The sequence below is a fragment of the Saccostrea echinata genome, unplaced genomic scaffold, assembly GCF_033153115.1.
Source record: "Saccostrea echinata isolate AGI-Se365-2 ecotype Australia unplaced genomic scaffold, CSIRO_AGI_Sech_v1 ptg000001l, whole genome shotgun sequence".
In the NCBI taxonomy this organism is placed as follows: Eukaryota; Metazoa; Mollusca; class Bivalvia; order Ostreida; family Ostreidae; genus Saccostrea; species Saccostrea echinata.
Genome location: NW_026889750.1, coordinates 268,613 through 289,514, shown reverse-complemented (window position 1 = coordinate 289,514; position 20,902 = coordinate 268,613). Strand labels below are relative to the sequence as shown.

At 34.4% G+C, this 20,902-nt stretch overlaps 2 protein-coding genes across 2 annotated transcripts; both read left to right on the top strand.

Annotated features, from left to right (window-relative positions):
• Positions 1–2,297: 2,297 nt before the first annotated feature.
• LOC133178731 (endoplasmic reticulum-Golgi intermediate compartment protein 2-like) lies at positions 2,298–7,676 on the top strand. The gene is made up of 10 exons (XM_061313762.1): positions 2,298–2,455; positions 2,754–2,862; positions 3,300–3,346; positions 3,664–3,886; positions 4,425–4,520; positions 4,700–4,758; positions 5,733–5,831; positions 5,987–6,087; positions 6,343–6,505; positions 7,152–7,676. The coding sequence occupies exons 1-10, from the start codon at positions 2,341–2,343 to the stop codon at positions 7,331–7,333; spliced, it is 1,194 nt and encodes a 397-aa protein (XP_061169746.1). The 5' UTR covers positions 2,298–2,340; the 3' UTR covers positions 7,334–7,676.
• A 6,225-nt stretch (positions 7,677–13,901) lies between these two features.
• On the top strand, positions 13,902–20,856 carry LOC133182378 (acetylcholinesterase-like). The gene is made up of 11 exons (XM_061317211.1): positions 13,902–14,201; positions 15,009–15,164; positions 15,315–15,477; positions 15,894–16,079; positions 16,368–16,576; positions 16,762–16,927; positions 17,190–17,365; positions 17,702–17,828; positions 18,896–19,058; positions 19,430–19,611; positions 19,921–20,856. Exons 1-11 carry the CDS (start codon positions 13,974–13,976, stop codon positions 20,064–20,066), a joined length of 1,902 nt encoding a protein of 633 aa, XP_061173195.1. The 5' UTR covers positions 13,902–13,973; the 3' UTR covers positions 20,067–20,856.
• Positions 20,857–20,902: the final 46 nt, after the last annotated feature.

The following is a 20,902-nucleotide window of genomic DNA, read 5'->3' as shown; positions in this document are numbered from 1 at the left end:
GCAATCTAAAGCAGAGATAGTTTTAACATTGCTGCGTTTGAACACTTTTAAGGAAAAATGTATTTCCATTGTTTGAGTAACTGTACACCACCATGTGTGCGATGAGGCATGGATAAGTATGATTACTTCACATTGTGCTCATGTTAACCAAAACTGGTTTTCTTTGTTATTTCATTCAAGAAGTAACTGTTAAGTCACAAATTAACTGTTGGATATAGCCCCAAAACTTCTAGAACTTTGACTGCAATTGTGCAGAAAAAGACACATTTCCAAGGGTGATTTTTTCATGAATTGTTTTCAGATGAGTTCAAAGTAGAAAATTATCACTGCATCAAAATGCAATTTTCTCCACTTTCTGGGTAAAATGCTAATTTAAGAAATAAGTTTGATTTAGTAGCTAAATAAAGCTACTTCAGGTAGGTAAATAAAGCTATGTAGGTAATTCAAGCTACGTAGCTAAATCTAGTGATTGTACCAGACCTGCTGGTAGTAGGCACTGGTAGTCTTCAGCTTGATGAAGGGGGAGCCAGTCAATGCCCCCCCCCCCCAACAAAACCGTCCCGGTCAAATGCCCCATGATTTTGGTCAAAGAGCCCCCTGATTTTGGTCCTAAAGAAATTTTACAGTAAAATGATATTACAAAACCGCCCCCGAAAATTGGTCGAAGCGCCCCCAGCTGATTTTGGTCAAAGCGCCCCTAAAGAAATTTACAGTAAAATGATGTTACATTCTCAAAACTTTCTTGTATGATAAAAAATTTCTGTTCTGTATTAAAATAAAACAAAATAACAAAAGTCAACCGTAATTTGGAAACGTTTCTGAGAGATTATCGAGTATATTATATTATGCAATAGTTGGGTTTAATAATTGGATTTTGAAGTTCGAAAAGTCATCTTTGGGTTTAATTTTTTTTCTTCATTTTTTCTTCAAAATTATGGCTCTTATTGAGAAGGCCTCCACATGTCAAGAGCTGGGCAACGGTATCGATATAATTTTTTTTAGGGGGGAGGGGGATAATTATATGATACCGACGAACATTCTCATTCTCATTTCTTTGGAAATATTTTCTGTAAGATTATTCAAACTTAATATTAATCTTTTAAATATTTCATGGGTCACACTGAACAGACAAAAGAAAAAAAATAGCATAAATTAGTAAAGAGACCAAGTTTAGGGGGCTTTTTGCAAACGAACATTCTATAAAAATATCTAAGGGGCGCTTTGACCAAAATAAGCGGGCTCTTTGACCAAAATCAGGGGTTTGACCATTGTTTGGTGATGGTTTCGAAACAGAATTTTTCTATAAAATTATATTAGGGGGCACTTTGACCAAAATCAGGGGGCGCTTTGACCAATATTTGGGGGCAGTTTTGTAACATCATTTTACTGTAAAATTTCTCTAGGCGGGCTTTGACCAAAATCAGCTGGGGGCGCTTTGACAAATATTTGGGGGCGATTTTGAAACATCATTTTACTGTAAAATTTCTTTAGGGGGCGCTTTGACCAAAATCAGAGGGCTCTTTGACCAAAATCATTGGGCGCTTTGACCGGGACTTTTTTGTTAGGGGGCGCATTGACTGGATTTCGTTGAAGGAGGCCAAATAGAAAAAAGAGGATTGTTTTTTCCTTCAGCGTAAAGCCTCATGACCTAAGATTTTGTAGATAGACTGACTAGCATTTTAACCATCATAACCAGGTCTTTGTTGCTTTTCTGATTTCTTAAGTCTTTTTATTTGTTAAGTCTGTTATGATTGAGAAAACACACAGCAATACACTAAACAACAATTTTAGGTAATAATTTTGATACAAAATGTCACTGAGGAAATAAAAATGAATGTCCTTTGCTGGTTCCTTACATGTTATATAATAAAAAATGTTACTGTAATGACTTGAATACCATTAAATGATTTTCTCCTACCATTGCCTACGGAACTACTGTAGGCCTGTCCTGACATACAGTTAGATCATTCTAAGTAGTAATGGCTGTGATGAATGAAACAAATTTCTTTGTTTTCTATTTTCAAGTAGTGTTCCTTCATCAGATATTATAAAAAGAAAATGAAGTGAAAGAAAAATAATGTGAACAACCTTAAATAAATATATTGTGAGACACTGTTTGAGAATAAAATATAGAATCGTTTTGACTGAATCAAATATTTTTCATTACAGAGCTAGGAAATAAAGGACACATTTGAAAAAGTAATGATATATTTTGCTTTCCTATTACTGTTATTAATAAGCATTACAAATCTTAAAAAGCTTACATATAATATATTTTAGAATTTTTTTAATTTCAGAGTAGAATGATATGTTTAAAACTATAACAAACTTTGAGCAGAGATGAGGCGACTGAATGTGGCAAATAGAAAGCAGGCCATTAAGGTGGTGACGGAACTCGATGCATTTCCCAAAGTCCTGGATGATTGCCAGGAGAAGACTGCTTCAGGAGGGGGAAGTTAGTGTTATTAATATCCTTGTCTTACTCTAACTAAACTAATAGTTTTTATTTCAGGTCAGTTAGATTATCAATTGAATTTGAAAAAAAGTGTTGTATTGCCATTAATGCTTATGTCATACCTTTCAATTTTTCCTTTTACTCCATAAATGAAGTTGAAAAGTATGTGATGAAATATTTTATCCCATTGAATCTAGATTAACTGTTTCAAACATTCGACTTCATACTTTACTAGAATTTGATTTTCTTCGTTGATCTTGAAATAATTCATGTATTTTTGTTTCTTTTTACATTTCAGTATCAATTGCTGTTTTTGTGTGTATATTTATTCTGGTTGTGTCAGAGATAATATATTACTCCACAACAGATCTGAAATTTGAATATGAAGTTGACACTGGGCTTGATGGGTAAGATTGCTATTCTGATGTTTTAGATAAGAGGAATGTAAAATTAGTATAAATGAAAGCTTTTAATTAATCAATTAATGACTAAATTTTGTAATTAAGGCTATAACCCTTCAACATGTTCAATATTATGCATTGTTGAACATACAATGTTACAAGTATGTTTATGCTGAATGGGAAAACAATGTGCGTGTTTAATAGAGAAAGCAAAATAAAATTTGAGGATCTTATTTGTGAATGACCATTTGTACAGTGGATTTGAAACTTGAATGAACATTATTTTGTTAAAAAAAAATATGTGATTGAACATGGCAAAGTGATATGATACAGAAATAATAGACGGATAAGAACAAGCTGACTTTAGTTTAGATTTATTGACTTACATCCAGAATAAAATAAAATTCATCTTGACTGAATTTTTTTCCCTTGTATGTTTTCAGAAAGTTGAAGCTCAACATAGACATGACAGTTGCAATGAGATGTAATGGTAAGTAACAATGAAATGTAATGGTAAGTAACAATGAAATGTAATGGTAAGTAACAATGAAATTTAATGGTTAGTAACAATGAAATGTAATGGCAAGTAACAATGAAAGGATGTCAACATACCAGGTACATGTATGATTTTTCAGATAACTTGATTCATATCACTTACAGGGGCATTATCACCTTACTAAAGTGCCTCAGGCATTTCCTGAGATAGGCTGACTAAAGCATTGCATAAAAATATGTGCAGCACCAAATTACTAGAGCCTCTTCAACTTCATGAAAGATGATGATTGAAACCGTTATGTCTATTTGCAGCAATTGGAGCAGATGTCCTGGATGTAACGGGACAGGACACACATGGTTTTGGAGAGCTGAAATATGAGGATGCTTATTTTGAACTTAGTCCAAACCAGAGACATTACCATGAGACAGTTCAGGAGATCAGTGAGTTTCTGAGATCTGAGTATCATGCTCTCCAGGATGTCATGTGGATGTCAAGGGGCTTAATTGCAACATATAAAACTGGGATGCCAAAAAGGTTTTTTTTTTATGTTTAAATAATTTGTGTTTGCTGGAGATAAATGTATTACAGTTAGGCTTAGTCGTATGTGAAAATTGATGTATGTAAATGTACCATATTAATATTGAAGTTGTTAGCTAAGGAAATGTTTAAATTTATAATCAAACTCAATCACAGTCATTTTCCATTTATATGCACATGCATGTTTACTTTGCTTATACATTGTGTATATTGCATTTTACTTAACATTTAGAAAACGACATTATACTTTTCTTTAATTGATTATTGTTGGGATCAAATTTTGTTACTTTTGCAAAAAATACATGATTTAGTTGATGTGTAAATTTGTGGACAGCTACCCACTCCTATTGTATGAATTTTATTTATCATTTAATTTTGTGGCCTGGCTCAACCACAACAACTATTGTTCAGAAAAATGTGATAAACCCAGAGTACACCTTTTTCAAGAATTTCACTTCATTGCACCATAGGGACATGGCTATTTTGTATACCCTGTATTTGTCTTTTATTTTCTTTGTAATTTTCTGGTACACAGGGAGACTCCAGCTGAGGGGGATCCTGATGCCTGTCGAGTCTATGGGTCTCTGGAGGTTAACAAAGTGGCTGGGAATTTCCACATCACAGCAGGAAAGTCAGTCAATTTGTGTATCACTTTCTTTTTTCTGCATGTAATGCCCCAATAACATAAATGTATATGTAACAAACTAATCTTTCATCTAAAACGATTATTTTAAGTATAAGTTTGCTCGGTAGGGTAAAATATTTGACTTGAATTTCTTGCACATTCATGCTTTTGTCTCTGTTATTTAGATCAGTTCCAGTTTTTCCAAGAGGTCATGCTCATATTTCAATGATGGTTCATGAAAAAGGTAATTAAGCACACTGGTACTATGTTCTTGCATTTGGGCATACATGTTAACTCTACCGCTCTAGGTGGAAGTCTACCGCTTTTTTACTCCATCTCCCGCCTATCGCTTTTATTCGTAAATCTACCGCTTTTCTACAAAAATCCATTTTTGATTCACTTGGGTAGCCATTTTTGAAGCCACTCATCATAAAATCTCGTTAGATATTGTGTGATTTGAACTGGGAGCATTCAAACGCTTTTTTTAAATCCGATGTTTACACAGATTTCAAGCACATGTTTGACAACAACAGGTGCACAAATCGCTGTGATTACATTGGTTACTATAAATTTCATCGACATCTCTGCAAGAAAAAGGAGATATAGTATTCTAGAAGTGGATAAAAACTTTTGACATCATTCAGTAAAGTAAAAAAAAAAAAAGGAATCAGCATTCATTTATAATACTTTTTTTGCATCTCTACTTTCGTTTATGGTCATCACAGGAAAATACAATTTATTTAACGAAAGATAAGAACTAGTTTTAGATCTGAAGTAGGCTAAATAATGTCATCATTAGCTGTATCTGACAACTGAATGAACATTCAGAATTATTGCTTCCAACAAAGATCACTTGTCAAAAGACTAAATTAAGCAGCCATTCAAAGCCAAAGTAATGAGCATTAAAAATATTTATATTTGTATATATAATTTATGTTAAAGGTGTTTTTGTCTTCTTCTTTGCAGTTGATATTTGAGTTTAAATTATTGCAGTGGTCAATTTAGGTAATATTTACATATAGGTATATCTTCTTAAATCAGTGTGTAAAACAACGTGTGCAATGCTACCTCTTTTAAGGTCTGAATCTCCCTCTTTTTCATCACAGTAGGTTAACATGTATGATTTTGGCTTGTTTTTAAGAGCAAATTTAATTTACATGAGCATTTTTGCCTGTGAATCTCCTGATTTTTGTAATTTCAGAAATTTCTTCTTTTCAGACTATAATTTTTCCCATAGAATTGACCACTTCTCCTTCGGGGATACCGTAAAAGGCATCATAAATCCACTGGATGGAGAGGAGCAGATATCAACAGACAGTAAGTGTATATTAAGTCAAAAGATAAAACTCCCCATGAACATAGTTAGCAATTTATCAACTGACAAATATCTGGTCTGCAGAGTTTTGGAGTTCAGTGCTTATTGATTTGAAAATTTCTTTAACTTTGATGATGTCTGATGGTATGTTTTGTAGACTTCCATGTTTTTAACTACTATATAAAAATTGTACCAACTGAGGTCAGGACCTACGCAGCAGGAAACATTGACACATTCCAGTTCTCTGTCACACAGAGGGTAAGGGGGATAACTCAGAGTCATAAAATCTTTTGTTAAAAAGCTTCATTAGAATGACTATTACAGTGAAGGAAAAAATGCTAAATTGAAGTAAATTTTACATGATTACATTTCTTATCAATAATATACTTGTACATGTATACAATGTGATTATCCTTTCTGTACATACATTTCCCAAAGTCAAAAATTAAGAATTTCATGAATGTACATGTAAAAGTCAATATAGTGACATGTTGTTTTCCTCCTTGTTTTTAGAACAGAACAATTAATCATAGTAAAGGGAGTCATGGTGTGCCAGGAATATTTGTGAAATATGACCTTAATGCACTGAAAATCCGTGTGAAAGAAACACATAGACCTTTTAGTCAGTTCCTGATTCGGCTGTGCGGCATTGTGGGAGGAATTTTTGCTGTCTCAGGTGAGTTATACAGATCTTTCTTTTTTTTTTCTTTTTTTTTTTAAAGTTTATTTAAAGCAATATGACCTGCATTTTTGAGAATTTTATTTTGCTGTTAAAATGTGTTATTATGATAAATTTGTAAGTAATTTAACCCTTTATGATCAGTAAGACTACAATAAAGCATTAAATTGTTTAAAAGGAAAGACTTCTGTACAGACAAATATATAGTATTTTGTAAGAGATCAATATTGTACAGGGTGACAATAATGTAATTTTGCTTCAATCAAAGCTTCTAAATATTTATTCCAGCAAATATGAACAACAGAAATTTATAAATGTTCTTTTTTTTCTGCCATTCAAATAGTTAAATTACAATTTTGCAACAAAAATTTCTGACATCAAAGTTGCAGCTCATATTGCTTTAACAAAAGTATTTATATAAGTCATAAAATATAAATTCTACTCCTCAACACTAGCAGACACTTTTGTGATAATAAATGAAGAGATATTGACCAAAATTGAAAAATTTATGTTCCTTGGGTCAAGAGTTTTATACACTGGTGGGGTAAATTGGTTATATGATAACAGAGAAACTCCTGATACTCAGGTGGATTTGAATGCCTATATGGGTATCTCATTTTTATTGCTCTTTTTTGTCATTTAGGAATGATACACAATTGGACAGAATTCTTTGTGGAGGTTGTGTGCTGCAAATACAAACTTGGAAAATATAAAACAAAAGACATTATCATAAATGACAGTACAGATACAACACCCGTATCACTGACAGAAAACACGGCCAGCAGTCTACCTAATGTCAATTTATTCTCATCACCAAGCAGCTGACACAAGATGAACCACAACAAGATCTGAACGTGGATGATGTCCCTTAGAAAAGTTAAGATTTTTGTGCAGTTTGAATATGCAATACTTGTTTACATCTATTTCTTGTGTATTTATTGTTAATGCATGGAAATGTATTTCATTGTTGGAATTATTTGGTGATATCTATATTCATTTTGAGCTGATGTTTTGAATTAAGGAGTGACTAAAGGTTTAATCTCCACAAATTCAACCATTGAAGGCATTTCTGGATGTAAAAGTTGCTACAAATAAAATACTTTAAGAGTTTGTTCATGATTTTATGATGCAAATGTTGGGATTTTGTTCATTCTGGTATATGTATTTCTTTTTTAGGTCACCTGAGTCACTCAGGTGACCTATTGCTATCCGTTCTCGTCCGTCGGCGTGCGTCGTGCGTTAACATTTGAACATTTTTAGCTTCTTCTCTGAAACCGCTTAACCAATTTCAACCAAATTTGGCATATAGCATCTATGGGTGAAGGGAAACAAAAATTGTGAATTTCATGGTCCCTGCCCCCCTGGGGCCTGAGGGGTGGGGCTAAAACCACCAAAAATAATGCAATCTTTAAAAATCTTCTTCTTTACTCCTGGACATCAAGCAGTCAAACTGTTGGCATCATTGTAATAAGCATTGAGCCCTCTACCAAATTGTGAAATTCATGGCCCCAGGGTCAGGGGTTCTGGCCCCAGGGTGGGGCTATATAGATCATATAGTGAAAGTGCATTATTTCTTTGAAAATCTTCTTCTCTGCTCCTGGGTATTAAATAAGGTAATTAAGTACATAGTTATGAAGAGCAAGAGTGCCTCTTTCAAAATTGTGAATTTCATGGCCCCAGGGTCAGGGGTTCTGGTGTTAGGGCGGGGCTCTATAGATTATATAGTGAAAATGGATTTATTCTTTGAAAATCTTCTTCTCTGCTCCTGGGTATTAAATAAAGTAACTAAGTACATAGTTATGATGAGGAAGAGTGCCTCTTCCAAAATTGTGAAATTCATGGCCCCAGGGTCAGGGGTTCTGGCCCCAGGGTGGGGCTATATAGATCATATAGTGAAAGTGCATTATTTCTTTGAAAATCTTCTTCTCTGCTCCTGGGTATTAAATTAAGTAACTAAGTACATAGTTATGATGAGCAAGAGAGCCTCTTTCAAAATTGTGAAATTCATGGCCCCAGGGTCAGGGGTTCTTGTGTTAGGGCGGGGCTCTATTGATTATATAGTGAAAATGCATTAATTCTTTGAAAATCTTCGTCTCTGCTCCTGGGTATTAAATAAAGTAACTAAGTACATAGTTTTGATGAGCAAGAGTGCCTCTTTCAAAATTGTGAAATTCATGGCCCCAGGGTCAGGGGTTCTGGCCCCAGGGTGGGGCTATATAAATCATATAGTGAAAGTGCATTATTTCTTTGAAAATCTTCTTCTCTGCTCCTGGGTATTAAATAAGGTAACTAAGTACATAGTTATGATGAGCAAGAGTGCCTCATCCAAAATTGTGAAATTCATGGCCCCGGGTTAGGGGTTCTGGTGTAAGGGCGGGGCTCTATTGATTATATAGTGAAAATGCATTAATTCTTTGAAAATCATCTTCTCTGCTCCTGGGTATTAAATAAAGTAACTAAGTACATAGTTATGATGAGGAAGAGTGCCTCTTTCAAATTGTGAAATTCATGGCCCCAGGGTCAGGGGTTCTGGTGTTAGGGTGGGGCTCTATAGATTATATAGTGAAAAAGCATTAATTCTTTGAAAATCTTCTTCTCTGCCCCTGGGTATTAAGTAAAGTAACTAAGTACATAGTTATGATGAGCAAGAGTGCCTCTTCCAAAATTGTGAATGTCATGGCCCCAGGGTCAGGGGTTCTGGTGTTAGGGCGGGGCTCTATCAACTATCTAAAGAAAATGCATTAATTCTTTGAAAATCTTCTCTGCTCCTGGGTATTAAATTAAGTAACTAAGTACATAGTTATGATGAGCAAGAGAGCCTCTTCCAAAATTGTGAAATTCATGGCCCCAGGGTCAGGGGTTCTGGTGTTAGGGCGGGGCTCTATCGATTATATAGTGAAAATGCATTAATTCTTTGAAAATCTTCTTCCCTGCTCCTGGGCATTAAGGTGATAAACTAAGTACATAGTTATGATGAGGAGGTGGGCCCCTTCCAGAATTGTGAAAGCCATGGCCCCTGGGTCAGGGGTTCTGGTGTTAGGGCAGGGCTCTATTGATTATATAGTGAAAATGCATTAATTCTTTGAAAATCTTCTTCTCTGCTCCTGGGTATTATTTAAACAAACTAAGTGCATGGTTATGATGCATAAGGATGCCTTTTCAAAATTGTGAAATTCATGGCCCCAGGGTCAGGGGTTCTGGCCCCAGGGTGGGGCTATATAAATCATATAGTGAAAGTGCATTATTTCTTTGAAAATCTTCTTCTCTGCTCCTGGGTATTAAATAAGGTAACTAAGTACATAGTTATGATGAGCAAGAGTGCCTCATCCAAAATTGTGAAATTCATGGCCCCGGGTTAGGGGTTCTAGTGTAAGGGTGAGGCTCTATTGATTATATAGTGAAAATGCATTAATTCTTTGAAAATCATCTTCTCTGCTCCTGGGTATTAAATAAAGTAACTAAGTACATAGTTATGATGAGGAAGAGTGCCTCTTTCAAAATTGTGAAATTCATGGCCCCAGGGTCAGGGGTTCTGGTGTTAGGGTGGGGCTCTATAGATTATATAGTGAAAAAGCATTAATTCTTTGAAAATCTTCTTCTCTGCCCCTGGGTATTAAGTAAAGTAACTAAGTACATAGTTATGATGAGCAAGAGTGCCTCTTCCAAAATTGTGAATGTCATGGCCCCAGGGTCAGGGGTTCTGGTGTTAGGGCGGGGCTCTATCAACTATCTAAAGAAAATGCATTAATTCTTTGAAAATCTTCTCTGCTCCTGGGTATTAAATTAAGTAACTAAGTACATAGTTATGATGAGCAAGAGAGCCTCTTCCAAAATTGTGAAATTCATGGCCCCAGGGTCAGAGGTTCTGGTGTTAGGGCGGGGCTCTATCGATTATATAGTGAAAATGCATTAATTCTTTGAAAATCTTCTTCTCTGCTCCTGGGCATTAAGGTGATAAACTAAGTACATAGTTATGATGAGGAGGTGGGCCCCTTGCAGAATTGTGAAAGCCATGGCCCCTGGGTCAGGGGTTCTGGTGTTAGGGCAGGGCTCTATTGATTATATAGTGAAAATGCATTAATTCTTTGAAAATCTTCTTCTCTGCTACTGGAGATTATTTAAACAAACTAAGTGCATGGTTATGATGCATAAGGATGCCTTTTCAAAATTGTGAAATTCATGGCCCCAGGGTCAGGGGTTCTGGTGTTAGGGTGGGGCTCTATTGATTATATAGTGAAAATGCATTGATTCTTTGAAAATCTTCTTCTCTGCTACTGGAGATTATTTAAACAAACTAAGTGCATGGTTATGATGCATAAGGATGCCTTTTTAAAAATTGTGAATTTCATGGCCCCAGGGTCAGGGGTTCCGGTGTTAGGGCGGGGCTCTATTGATTATATAGTGAAAATGCATTGATTCTATGAAAATCTTCTTCTTTGCTACTGGAGATTATTTAAACAAACTAAGTGCATGATTATGATAGGCAAGGATGCCTCTTCCAAAATTTTTAAATACATGGCCTCAGTTTTTGGGGTTCTTGAGGAGGGGGGGGGGGAGGGGGGCTCTATTGATTATATAGTGAAAATGCATTAATTCTATTAATTAATCATTAACTAATCCTGTATGCTCCCTAGTGTTGAGCTGATAAATAAATTGCTTAGCTATGATGAAGATGGGAGCTTCGAACAGAATTTTTAAATCTTGTGGTCCTAGGGTCAGGGGTTCTGGCATAACGAGGAAGGGGGGGGGGGGCTTTTGATAATATAGTGGAAAAGTGTTAATTCTTTGAAGTCCATAGTTATGATGATGAGGGTAACTCTTCCAATTTTGTAAATTTCTTGACCTTTGGTCTTGGGTTCTGGTGTTAGGGTAAGGCTTTGTTGAATCTGTAGTGAAAATGCATTGTACCTGTGAAATTCTTCTCTGCTTCTGGGCATATCGAAAGCAAACTGAGTAAAAGTTTAAATGATATAAGTAAGCGTATTTCTACCAGATTTTTGAACATCTGGACAATTCGTCTAAGCATTCTGGTCCTGGGCAGGGCTCTATTAATTTGTATTCTACTGAGAGAAGTTATTCCCCTTTTCCATTCATCTTTGATAATTAATCACTGTAAATAATGTTTTTGAAAGGTTAATAGAATAAGATAATTATGCAAGAATGTTTATTGTATAATTCAAAAAGTACTTTCTTAGTTTTAATAATCAGGTAGACCTGTAAGTAATAGATAAATAAAAACGAGACAAAAATAACTTATCTTATTAAAAGTTCTTCAAAGACCACAAGAGAGGTCGATGCTAGAGGTCTTAATATGGGTTTAAAAATAGTACAGAAGCACTAATAGTTTGTTAATAGTCTGCATGGTGATAATATTAAGTGGGGGACAGATTAGGACTTAAGTTATGAGTTGATACTGAATACTAGACTAATTATTTTGTTGATCCTGATCTTCCTACTTCTCTTGCTTTAGGGCAACAAAGCTTCATCTGTCAGTGTATTTAACTTCTAAATTGTTGTATTATACTCAGGTGACCGTTAAGGACCTTGGGCCTCTTGTTTGTCATTTTGTACCCTTGCCCAAACAGAAACAAAAAAAGCAATTTCATGTGAAATAAAGGCATTTAACATTTTTGTTTTATTTGTGCCATTGGAATAGAAATCCTTGTTTGTATAATGCTGCAAAGAATGTATGTTATAAAATTCTTTTTTGACAGAATTTAATTGATGTTTTAATGAACATTTTGAAGGCAAGTTATGTTGCTTACTGTTAGGACAAAAATATTGTTTTAACTTTTGTTATGTATCAGGATGCAAAATTAAGATAAACTGCTGAAAAAATATTTTTGATACATTCAAGTATTCCCAAAGTATTGTTTTTGTATGTTACTACCAAAGTTGGATAGTATTGTTGTTGTGGGTATACTGAGCTATTTATGTTGTACAAGTACAATGCATTTAATTCCATCTTTTTTAAAGCTTTAAATGTATGGCTAATTTTGTGTACATGTGCAGTGTATTTTGAGTATTAATATATGATTGCTGGAATCATTCATTTATTATACTTTAATCATAAAGGTATGTATGAAACATAAAAATAATTATTTGATTTTGGGTGTTTTAAGTGTAAAAATGTGTATGCATTGAGGTAAAAAAAAAATTGATTGTTCAAAGATTCTTATTTATTAAAAAGCATAAAAATGCCTCTTCTTGATTGTCGCTTTTCTCTGATCGAAGGCTTTGATGATGAGGTGAATGATATATGAATTAATTGAGTCTTGTGGTCGATAGGTATGGTGCATCCTCACAACATCAGGGGTCCTGGGCAGAATTGTGCATGTGGAACCCCTGACAAGCTTCATTTGATATTTTAAGGGCTGACTGCAGCAATGTCTTTTGGGGGCAATCATTTCTTAGACTATTATTTGATAAGAAAAGACGCAGCATAGAACTTAAAAGAAAACATCAAAACTTGTTAATATATAGCATATACTTGTATATAAAATTATTTACCTTATCAAACTAATTTGAAATCTAGAAAGACTTTTCTTTTTAACTGTCACCTTAGGTTTATCATGTATTCAAGTTTACTGTTTATACCAGCATTAAAACTACTTAAATTCTACATGCTTGAATAAAAAGGGTGTACATGTACAAGGCGAGGATAATCCCCTGCTCTGAGACAATATATTTCTCAATGTTCAAAATTCACAGAAAAGTTATATTTTTTAAAATTATGTTTTCAGAAATGTCATCAACACATTCGATTCATTTATTTTATTGAATGACTTATTAATCGATGCATGTAATTTGATTTAAAAATTGACAGTTAAGCACATTTAGTAGAAAATGGGTTTATTCGAGCCATAAAATAATGATTTTTGAACATGAATGGGTCAAGTCTTCATTCTTCATCAACATTTAAATGACGAAAACGTAAATGTAAAATCTATTTCATGTTTCAAAAAAATGGAGTCTGAACCCATTCTTTATGAAAATTGAACATTTCTGAAAAAAAATTATACGCTTCAACAAAATTGTTTATTTTAATCACAGTGAATTACATCGAAGACAAGGAGTAGCATAGTGGTTAAAGCGTTCAGTCTTGTGCCTAACTGTGAGCTTTGGAGAGAGTTAGAATCATGTGTAAATCTTTTTTTTTCTAAAACATGAGTGAAAATAAATTATTTTTCAATAATTTATTCAATAAAATAAAGGAAACAAATGTGTAAAAGATGATATTGACGATACAATTTTTGAAAAAATATAACTTTTCATTAACTTTTAGACTTGAGAAATGTCTTTTCTCAGAACGGGAGTTGTCCTAGCCTGGGAAAGGTCCTAGGTTTACCCCGATCACTCGAAATTTAAAAGAGCGAGTTATCTAATACTGTTTACGTTCGTACTACTTCCGATATGAATCAAGTGTTTGATATGTCAAAGATTTGGCCTTTATTTTTCATATGATATGGGGATTCTTTTTATTTCCTGTGTAATTTTAAGTGTAATAGATATTGCAGAATGTAGTTATTCGTATAGCGTACGTGTAAATACACAACATGGACCGGTTGAAGGTTTTGCTATTCCCTCGCAGTATGCTGCCAGATACAGAAAACATATCAATATATTCCTCGGAATTCCCTACGCAAAACGACCAATAGAGTACAACAATGACCCAAAACTCTATAGGTTTAAGGTAGTCTTATTACTGTTTATATCATTTTATTACTTAACATTCATCTAACAGCTTAAACAGCTGCTAAATTATGAAGAGATGTCATTGTATTTTACAGGATTTTTAAACTTGTTTCAGTTAGTAATTTTATAACTCACACTAATATATTGAAAAATTAGGATGAAGGTTTTCAAATTGAGGTATGCTGCATAATTAATAGCAACCCTTATTTCTAATCTTAGAACCCTGTGCTTAATTGCTTGACTATGCTTTGATTCTCCAATTAAATGCACTTTCATTTTCAGTTTCCTACCTACAATTTACAAAATGTTCTCTAGACCCTGAATTGCCTCAATTTTATAACTTTGAGAAGTCTCGAAATGAAGGAAAACATAAAATTTCATGCAATTTCATTCATTTATGGTGAATGTCTCAATTATCAGCAGGATTGTCCCTAAGACCTGGGGGCCGGGGAATTTCCCTGCCTATATGACATTCCCAGGCCTGGTTATTCTGGTACATGTATTCCCCTTCAACCCCCTTTTAGGAGAAGAACCCCTTCTACTTTTTTAATGTCCCCTGCTATTTCAATTTTTAAAATAAGGACAATCCTGTATTAGGGAAATGAAAGATTATGGATGGCAAAGTATACGTCTCAGAAATTAAAGTACAAAAATTTTTGTTTTTACGAAGCAGAGATAAAATTGTGGACCTCAAAACATTAATGTGGGTCATCCTTGGTGATCAGATTTGTTACTAGAATGTTTATAGACCATGTTGGTGGCTCTTTAAAAATCATTAAAAGCCTTGTTTGGTCTGTTTTTGTAGAAGCCAGAGAGACCATACTGGGAGGGAGTGTGGGAAGCTAAATCCTACAAACCAGCCTGCCCACAGCATCTGTGGTATGTCAGGGAAACTGTCCCAAACATGGGCAGTGCCAACATCAGTGAAGACTGTCTCTACATGAACATTTTCGCACCAAGTGTAAGACAACGTGAAGATTTCATTTACGTCTATCATGTTCATAGTGTTTAAATGTTGTATAGAATTGCATTCAGTATTATTGTTCAAACTTTCCAGTGCTAATGATGTTCAGTATATTTAATTTTGATGATATGTGTTTTATAACTACAGAAAACAGAAGAAATCCCTAGTAATAGTCCCACACTTTATCCAGTAATGGTCTTTATCCATGGTGGAGGTTACACCATGGGGGCATCACAGGAGTACCCTGGGGTCTTCTTGGCAGAGAGGGATGTGGTGGTGGTCACATTTAATTACAGACTGGGACCACTAGGTATGAGGATCAAGACTTAGTGTGTAAACTTTGTAATGTAGAAATATTTGGTAAGAGGCTCATAGCGGGGTGTGGTAACCTTAAACTATAGGTTAGCAATACTACAAAAACCCTTTGACAGAGGTATAGTGGCATTTAACTTCAAGTCAAGAAGTGAACAGATTTTATAAAATAGTAACAATAATACCACTATGCAAGAGGTCCAGAACAGGGTATTTTTACCTTTAATTGCAGGCAAGTACTAATAGGTAAGAAACCAAAGACATGATATAGTTACATTTAACTGCAGAACACTGTACAGGGTACATACCCTGATGATTAATGTACATGTTTGTTCTTGGTGCAGCTCTTTGTTAATCTTGAAAACATTATTCTTTGATCAAAAAGATAACAGTTAATGATGACATGTTCTGTAGGGTTTTTGTGTACCAATGATGCCAACTCTCCAGGGAATTATGGAATGTGGGATCAGGTCAGGGCCCTCGAGTTTGTGAAAGAAAATATAAGAAATTTCAGAGGAAATCCAGGGATCATCACCATATTTGGACAAAATACAGGGGCATCAAGTGTTGGCTTACAGATTCTGTCACCAAGAAGTGTCAGTAAGTAAATAATGGTAGTGTTTGTCATCTGGGGCAACATTTAGTGTAATAATTCAAAAAAATGTGCATTCAGTGATTACATGTCATGGTGGATAGAATGATCCATTCTGATGTAATGTAAATTTCTGTACTTGTGAATCAATCCTCTTCATGCATACTAAGACATTTTTCACACTTACTGTATGCTCCGTACTTGAATTGTGTTTTTGACTAATACATACATATTTCTGAACTGTTGATTTTCAGTATTCTGTTTATTAATGACATTGTTTTTACTGTAAACTTCAGACCTCTTCCATCGTGCCATCATGCAGAGTGGTTCAGACAGAAGTGAATGGGCTATCATAAAGACTAACAATGATGCCCAATATTATGCCCAGGAACTGGCCCGTGAACTGGGCTGCCCTACTGGAGACATGTTCAGGTTAACCCAGTGTCTCAGGGAACATAGATCATATGGAGAGATTGTAAATGCTTCATCCAAAGTCAGACTAAGGGTAGGTTTATATGATGTTCAATAACATACTGGATATGGTAATGAGTTGTTACATTCAAAATAGTTCTAAAGTTTTTCTTAATTGACTTTTGATGCACATGTTAATGCATTCAGTGCAAATTTTTGAAAATGGAAAGAAATAGCAAATTTTGTTATACTGAATATCTGTTTTCTCCACTCTTCCAGCCTGGTTCCGTTGGAAACCCCTGGGGTCCAGTAGTGGACGGGTCATTGGTGGGGACAGTCAGTGCATTTCTACCAGATCATCCAAAACAAATGAGAGAACTGTACAATTTCAAACCAATTGAAGTGATGGGAGGTCTCAACAAAGATGATGGGTCATTCTTTATTCGTGAGTATCCTGCATGTGAAAAGTTGAACTAGAGGAGTAATACTAGAAGCAATTTTTGCACATTAACAAGATAGGAGTTTTGAGAATCTTGTGAAATTGTTTTATCTTTAATATCATGAAATGGATACTCACATTATGGGGGTTTAAAAATAAATCCAATAAAGTCACTGTTCTAGAAAATATAATAATGTTTCAAAAAAAAAAAGTTTACATTGTTGTGATTCCATATAGGAAAAAAAAATTAATGTGAAATTTTTTACAGCCAATTTGCCAACTCTTGATGAAGGCATACAGAAGATTCAGTTTGACAATATCATTAATGAGTTTCTTAGTGATAGAGGTGTTCAAGATAGTGTCACCAGGGATGCCATGATTTACCAGTATACATACTGGCCACAGCCCAAAAATCAGACCATGATCCTCCACAAGACCATTGATGTGAGTAATATGTAAATCTGTCCTGAAATAATTGGTTCTTTCACTTTAGAATGCAGCTGATCCAATAAAATTCAACTGGTCTAATTATCTACTAAACATACCAATCAATTAATTTTATGAATGTGTTACAATTTTGGAGTAAATATGCTTACAGAAATTCAAATATACATGTAAGTAGTGAAAATGTTTAAGCTTTAGTGGGAGCAGCAGTTGATTATATACATGTATATTAAAGTTTATTTACATAGGTCTGTTGTAAGTTTCAACTTGAAACAGAACATGATGTTTCTTCTAACTGTATGTCTGAATTCTGATGTTTTCTCATTTTTGTCTTAGATGATGTCTGACTACATGTTCGGCACAGGAATGAATGAAGCTATGAGATTTCAAACAGGAAAAAACAAAACATTCTTTTATGTCTTCAACTACTTCTCCTGGAATGACTACCTTCCATATTACAGAGGTATGTATACTCACTAGTGCTCTATGTTTCTTATGATTATAACTCTCCAGACCCAAAGGTGAGCATTCTGGTCCCTGGGCCTCTTGTTTAATATCTGTCAGCTGACCACTGAGATACATGTACATGCATCCTCGCAATGCCAGGGGTCCTGAGTCAACACGTTGCTGTTAGACCCATTGGCATATTTCATTCAACATTCGTGGGCTGACTGCAGCGCCGTCTTTCGGACAAAAATTAAATCTTGATTGTTTTCCTCATCTCTCAATCAATCACATTAAGCCATTCTATGATAAACAACTTCTAACACATGCATTTGAGGTGTCAACTGAATCCTTTTTGTTTACATTCTCTAACTATTTATGAAAGCTTTAATTTGATTGGTGCTTCTCAATGAGAGAAGCAAGCCCACGAATATTGAATGAAATATGCCAGGGGTCTAATGGCAACGTGTTGACTCAGGACCCCTGGCATTGGGAGGATGATGTACATGCAACTTGAGGAACAACTTTGGGAAAGTTGATGCCTAATTTTAATGCCATTTGACCTTTTTCCTCTTACTGATGTCCCATCATAAGAGGACCAGATCAGGATCGGAACCCAGGCCCCTTGAAACTCTAGTCAGGTGCTCTACCAACTGAGCTATCAAGCCACCATCGATCGAACCTGTCTGTCTGCCACATTCCACCTTCCTTCAAGGTCTTCACCATCAAAGAGACCACCCAGGCTCTTCCCTTGAAGGTCTTTCTCCTGTCATTCTAGGGTATGTCATGGCACCAAATGTTACAGGACAGGAGAAAATGTAATGGACCAGACCAGGATTTGATCCTGGGCCCCCTGAATCTATAGTTTGGTGTTATACCAACTAAGCTATCTGGCCACTGGTGATCTAACCTGTCTGACCACTACAGCTTGTTTAATCTATTAAAATCTGCCAAACATTCAGTTGCAGCTAGTCCTCATTTCTAGACTAAAAAAAAGATGGGCTATTTTTAACCAGACAATTTATAATAACTATACATGTAATAACTTTATAATAACTTAAATACTTCTTTATTTTATCAATGTAGGTGTTGCACATGGACAAGAACTTCAGTATATCTTTGGTTTCCCCTTCATAAACCAGACTTACACAAACCTGCTGGGGCTTTATCCTCGGCAGCAGTATGACTATGCGGACAGGAATATGAGTGAATACATGATGAGTCTGTGGACAAACTTCTCATCTTACGGGTCAGTAACGATAATTATAAAACTAACAGAAATGAAGCAATTAGTTGTGTGATAAATGTATGCTTACCACACTTAAAATGTACCTCAAAATTAAGGTCTCCATTATTTTGGTAAGTTGATGCAGCATTGACAAAAAGGGCGGAATAAAACTGCTAGTAAAAAGGGATTTGAACCATCATTATTAGGAACATTATTTTCTTTTGTTTTATTAAACCTACATATAACAGTATCTTTACTGTCAGTCAGCATATGAGAATTCCTAATCTAACTTTTATTGCCAGAGGACTAAGATATTCTCTTCCCATAGCATAGTGAATGTTTTTTTTTTTTAAATTGTAAGATTATAAAGAAGTTACTATTCCCTCTTACAGTGATCCTACCCCCAGGCGATTTTCTATGATTAATTTTAAGAATGTGACTTGGGGACAGCATAATATTTACAACCACAGCTATTTTTACATCAGCAACTCTTCCTACAACTACACAAACTTCAGACAGAAGGACTACGGATTCTGGTCTACTTATTTCCCACAGCTGGCCTCGCGCCCTCAAAGTAAGTCTTATATGAAGTTCTTTATTATTCACCGAATGTAAAAATAAAGGACTGGTACAGAACTTTTGTCAATTTTCAGAACATTTGAAGATTAACATTTGAACATTTGAAAATCATTTTTAAAAGACAGGGGAAAATAATAATTTTAAAATAAGTAGAGCAACTTAATCTGGTAATTAAACAAAAAGGTATGGTGAATGAAAAGGTCGATTTGCTTAGATGTGACATAACTGGGTTAGAACATTCAGAATTCTTATTTGCACTCCAAATACAAAAGTTTATGGCAATAATAATGTTTATGTATTGCAGCAATTGTCACTACAGCACCATTAAAAGACACCAGTGAGAATTTTCAGGTATCTACCTGGTCTCTTACAGCCTTATCATCACTGCTGGTCATCATTATAATAGCCCTGTGTATTGTAAACTATAGAAATAGACCCAAAGACTACTGATAAAGAATGGCCCTGTAAAGGGGGCCCATTTACCAAAGACACAGAACATATAAAACCTGAAGGAATTAATTAGATATAAGATCATTTAAATCAAATTTTTTATTCCTTTTATGATTCTTAAAAATATTGATTTTATATTTTCATATACCTGTACTATTTTAGTAACTAATTTTTATTCATTCAATTATGCAATGCTCAATGAATATATCACTTGTATATTAGATAAAAGGCAATATTTACCTGTTTTTGTGAAACCTGTTAACATTCTCCTGTACATATCATTTTCAGTGAATCATTCCATTTTTTTTTTACTAGGATTAACTTGTTATTTATGTATGATTTAAACTTTATTGATTAATTTTATGACATTTACATTTCTTTAACATTCCTGAATTATTTTTTTGAGGGTTGTGAATGATGCAATATTTGCATTGTTAAAATGTATCTTGTTGTTTGTGTAATGTGAATTCATCAGCATATTTTTTGCAGATTTTATATACATGTATTTTCTTTAATGTTTACAGTTGTACAAATATCAAGTGCCATTTCATTATGTATTTGTAACTTGACATTTGCTTTGACATTTATCTGTATGTGTAGTTTTGTTTGTGAGAGGGAACACAAAAATTATGAATAAGTTCTTTTTTGTACAATTAATTATTATATTATTTTTAAAATTCATGAAGAGACAAAATTGAACCTTTATTTCTACCTCTTCTTGATTGGTTTACCTATGTCCTTGAGGATTGACTGAAAAATTTTTGCTGGAATAAATATACATAAGTTTATACATTTTTAAAATTTTTATTATTTTTTTAACTATGATCTATTTCGAC

What these genes read in the sequence shown, in the direction of transcription:
- LOC133178731 (XM_061313762.1), top strand. Translation starts at nt 2,341, where the DNA reads ATGAGGCGACTGAATGTGGCAAATAGAAAGCAGGCCATTAAGGTGGTG. An exon ending in AGTTGCAATGAGATGTAATG is followed by an intron (nt 3,347 to 3,663) that starts GTAAGTAACAAT and finishes GTCTATTTGCAG; the next exon opens with CAATTGGAGCAGATGTCCTG. An exon ending in GGAGCAGATATCAACAGACA is followed by an intron (nt 5,832 to 5,986) that starts GTAAGTGTATAT and finishes TATGTTTTGTAG; the next exon opens with ACTTCCATGTTTTTAACTAC.
- LOC133182378 (XM_061317211.1), top strand. Translation starts at nt 13,974, where the DNA reads ATGGGGATTCTTTTTATTTCCTGTGTAATTTTAAGTGTAATAGATATT. An exon ending in TGAACATTTTCGCACCAAGT is followed by an intron (nt 15,165 to 15,314) that starts GTAAGACAACGT and finishes TTATAACTACAG; the next exon opens with AAAACAGAAGAAATCCCTAG. An exon ending in TGATGGGTCATTCTTTATTC is followed by an intron (nt 16,928 to 17,189) that starts GTGAGTATCCTG and finishes AATTTTTTACAG; the next exon opens with CCAATTTGCCAACTCTTGAT.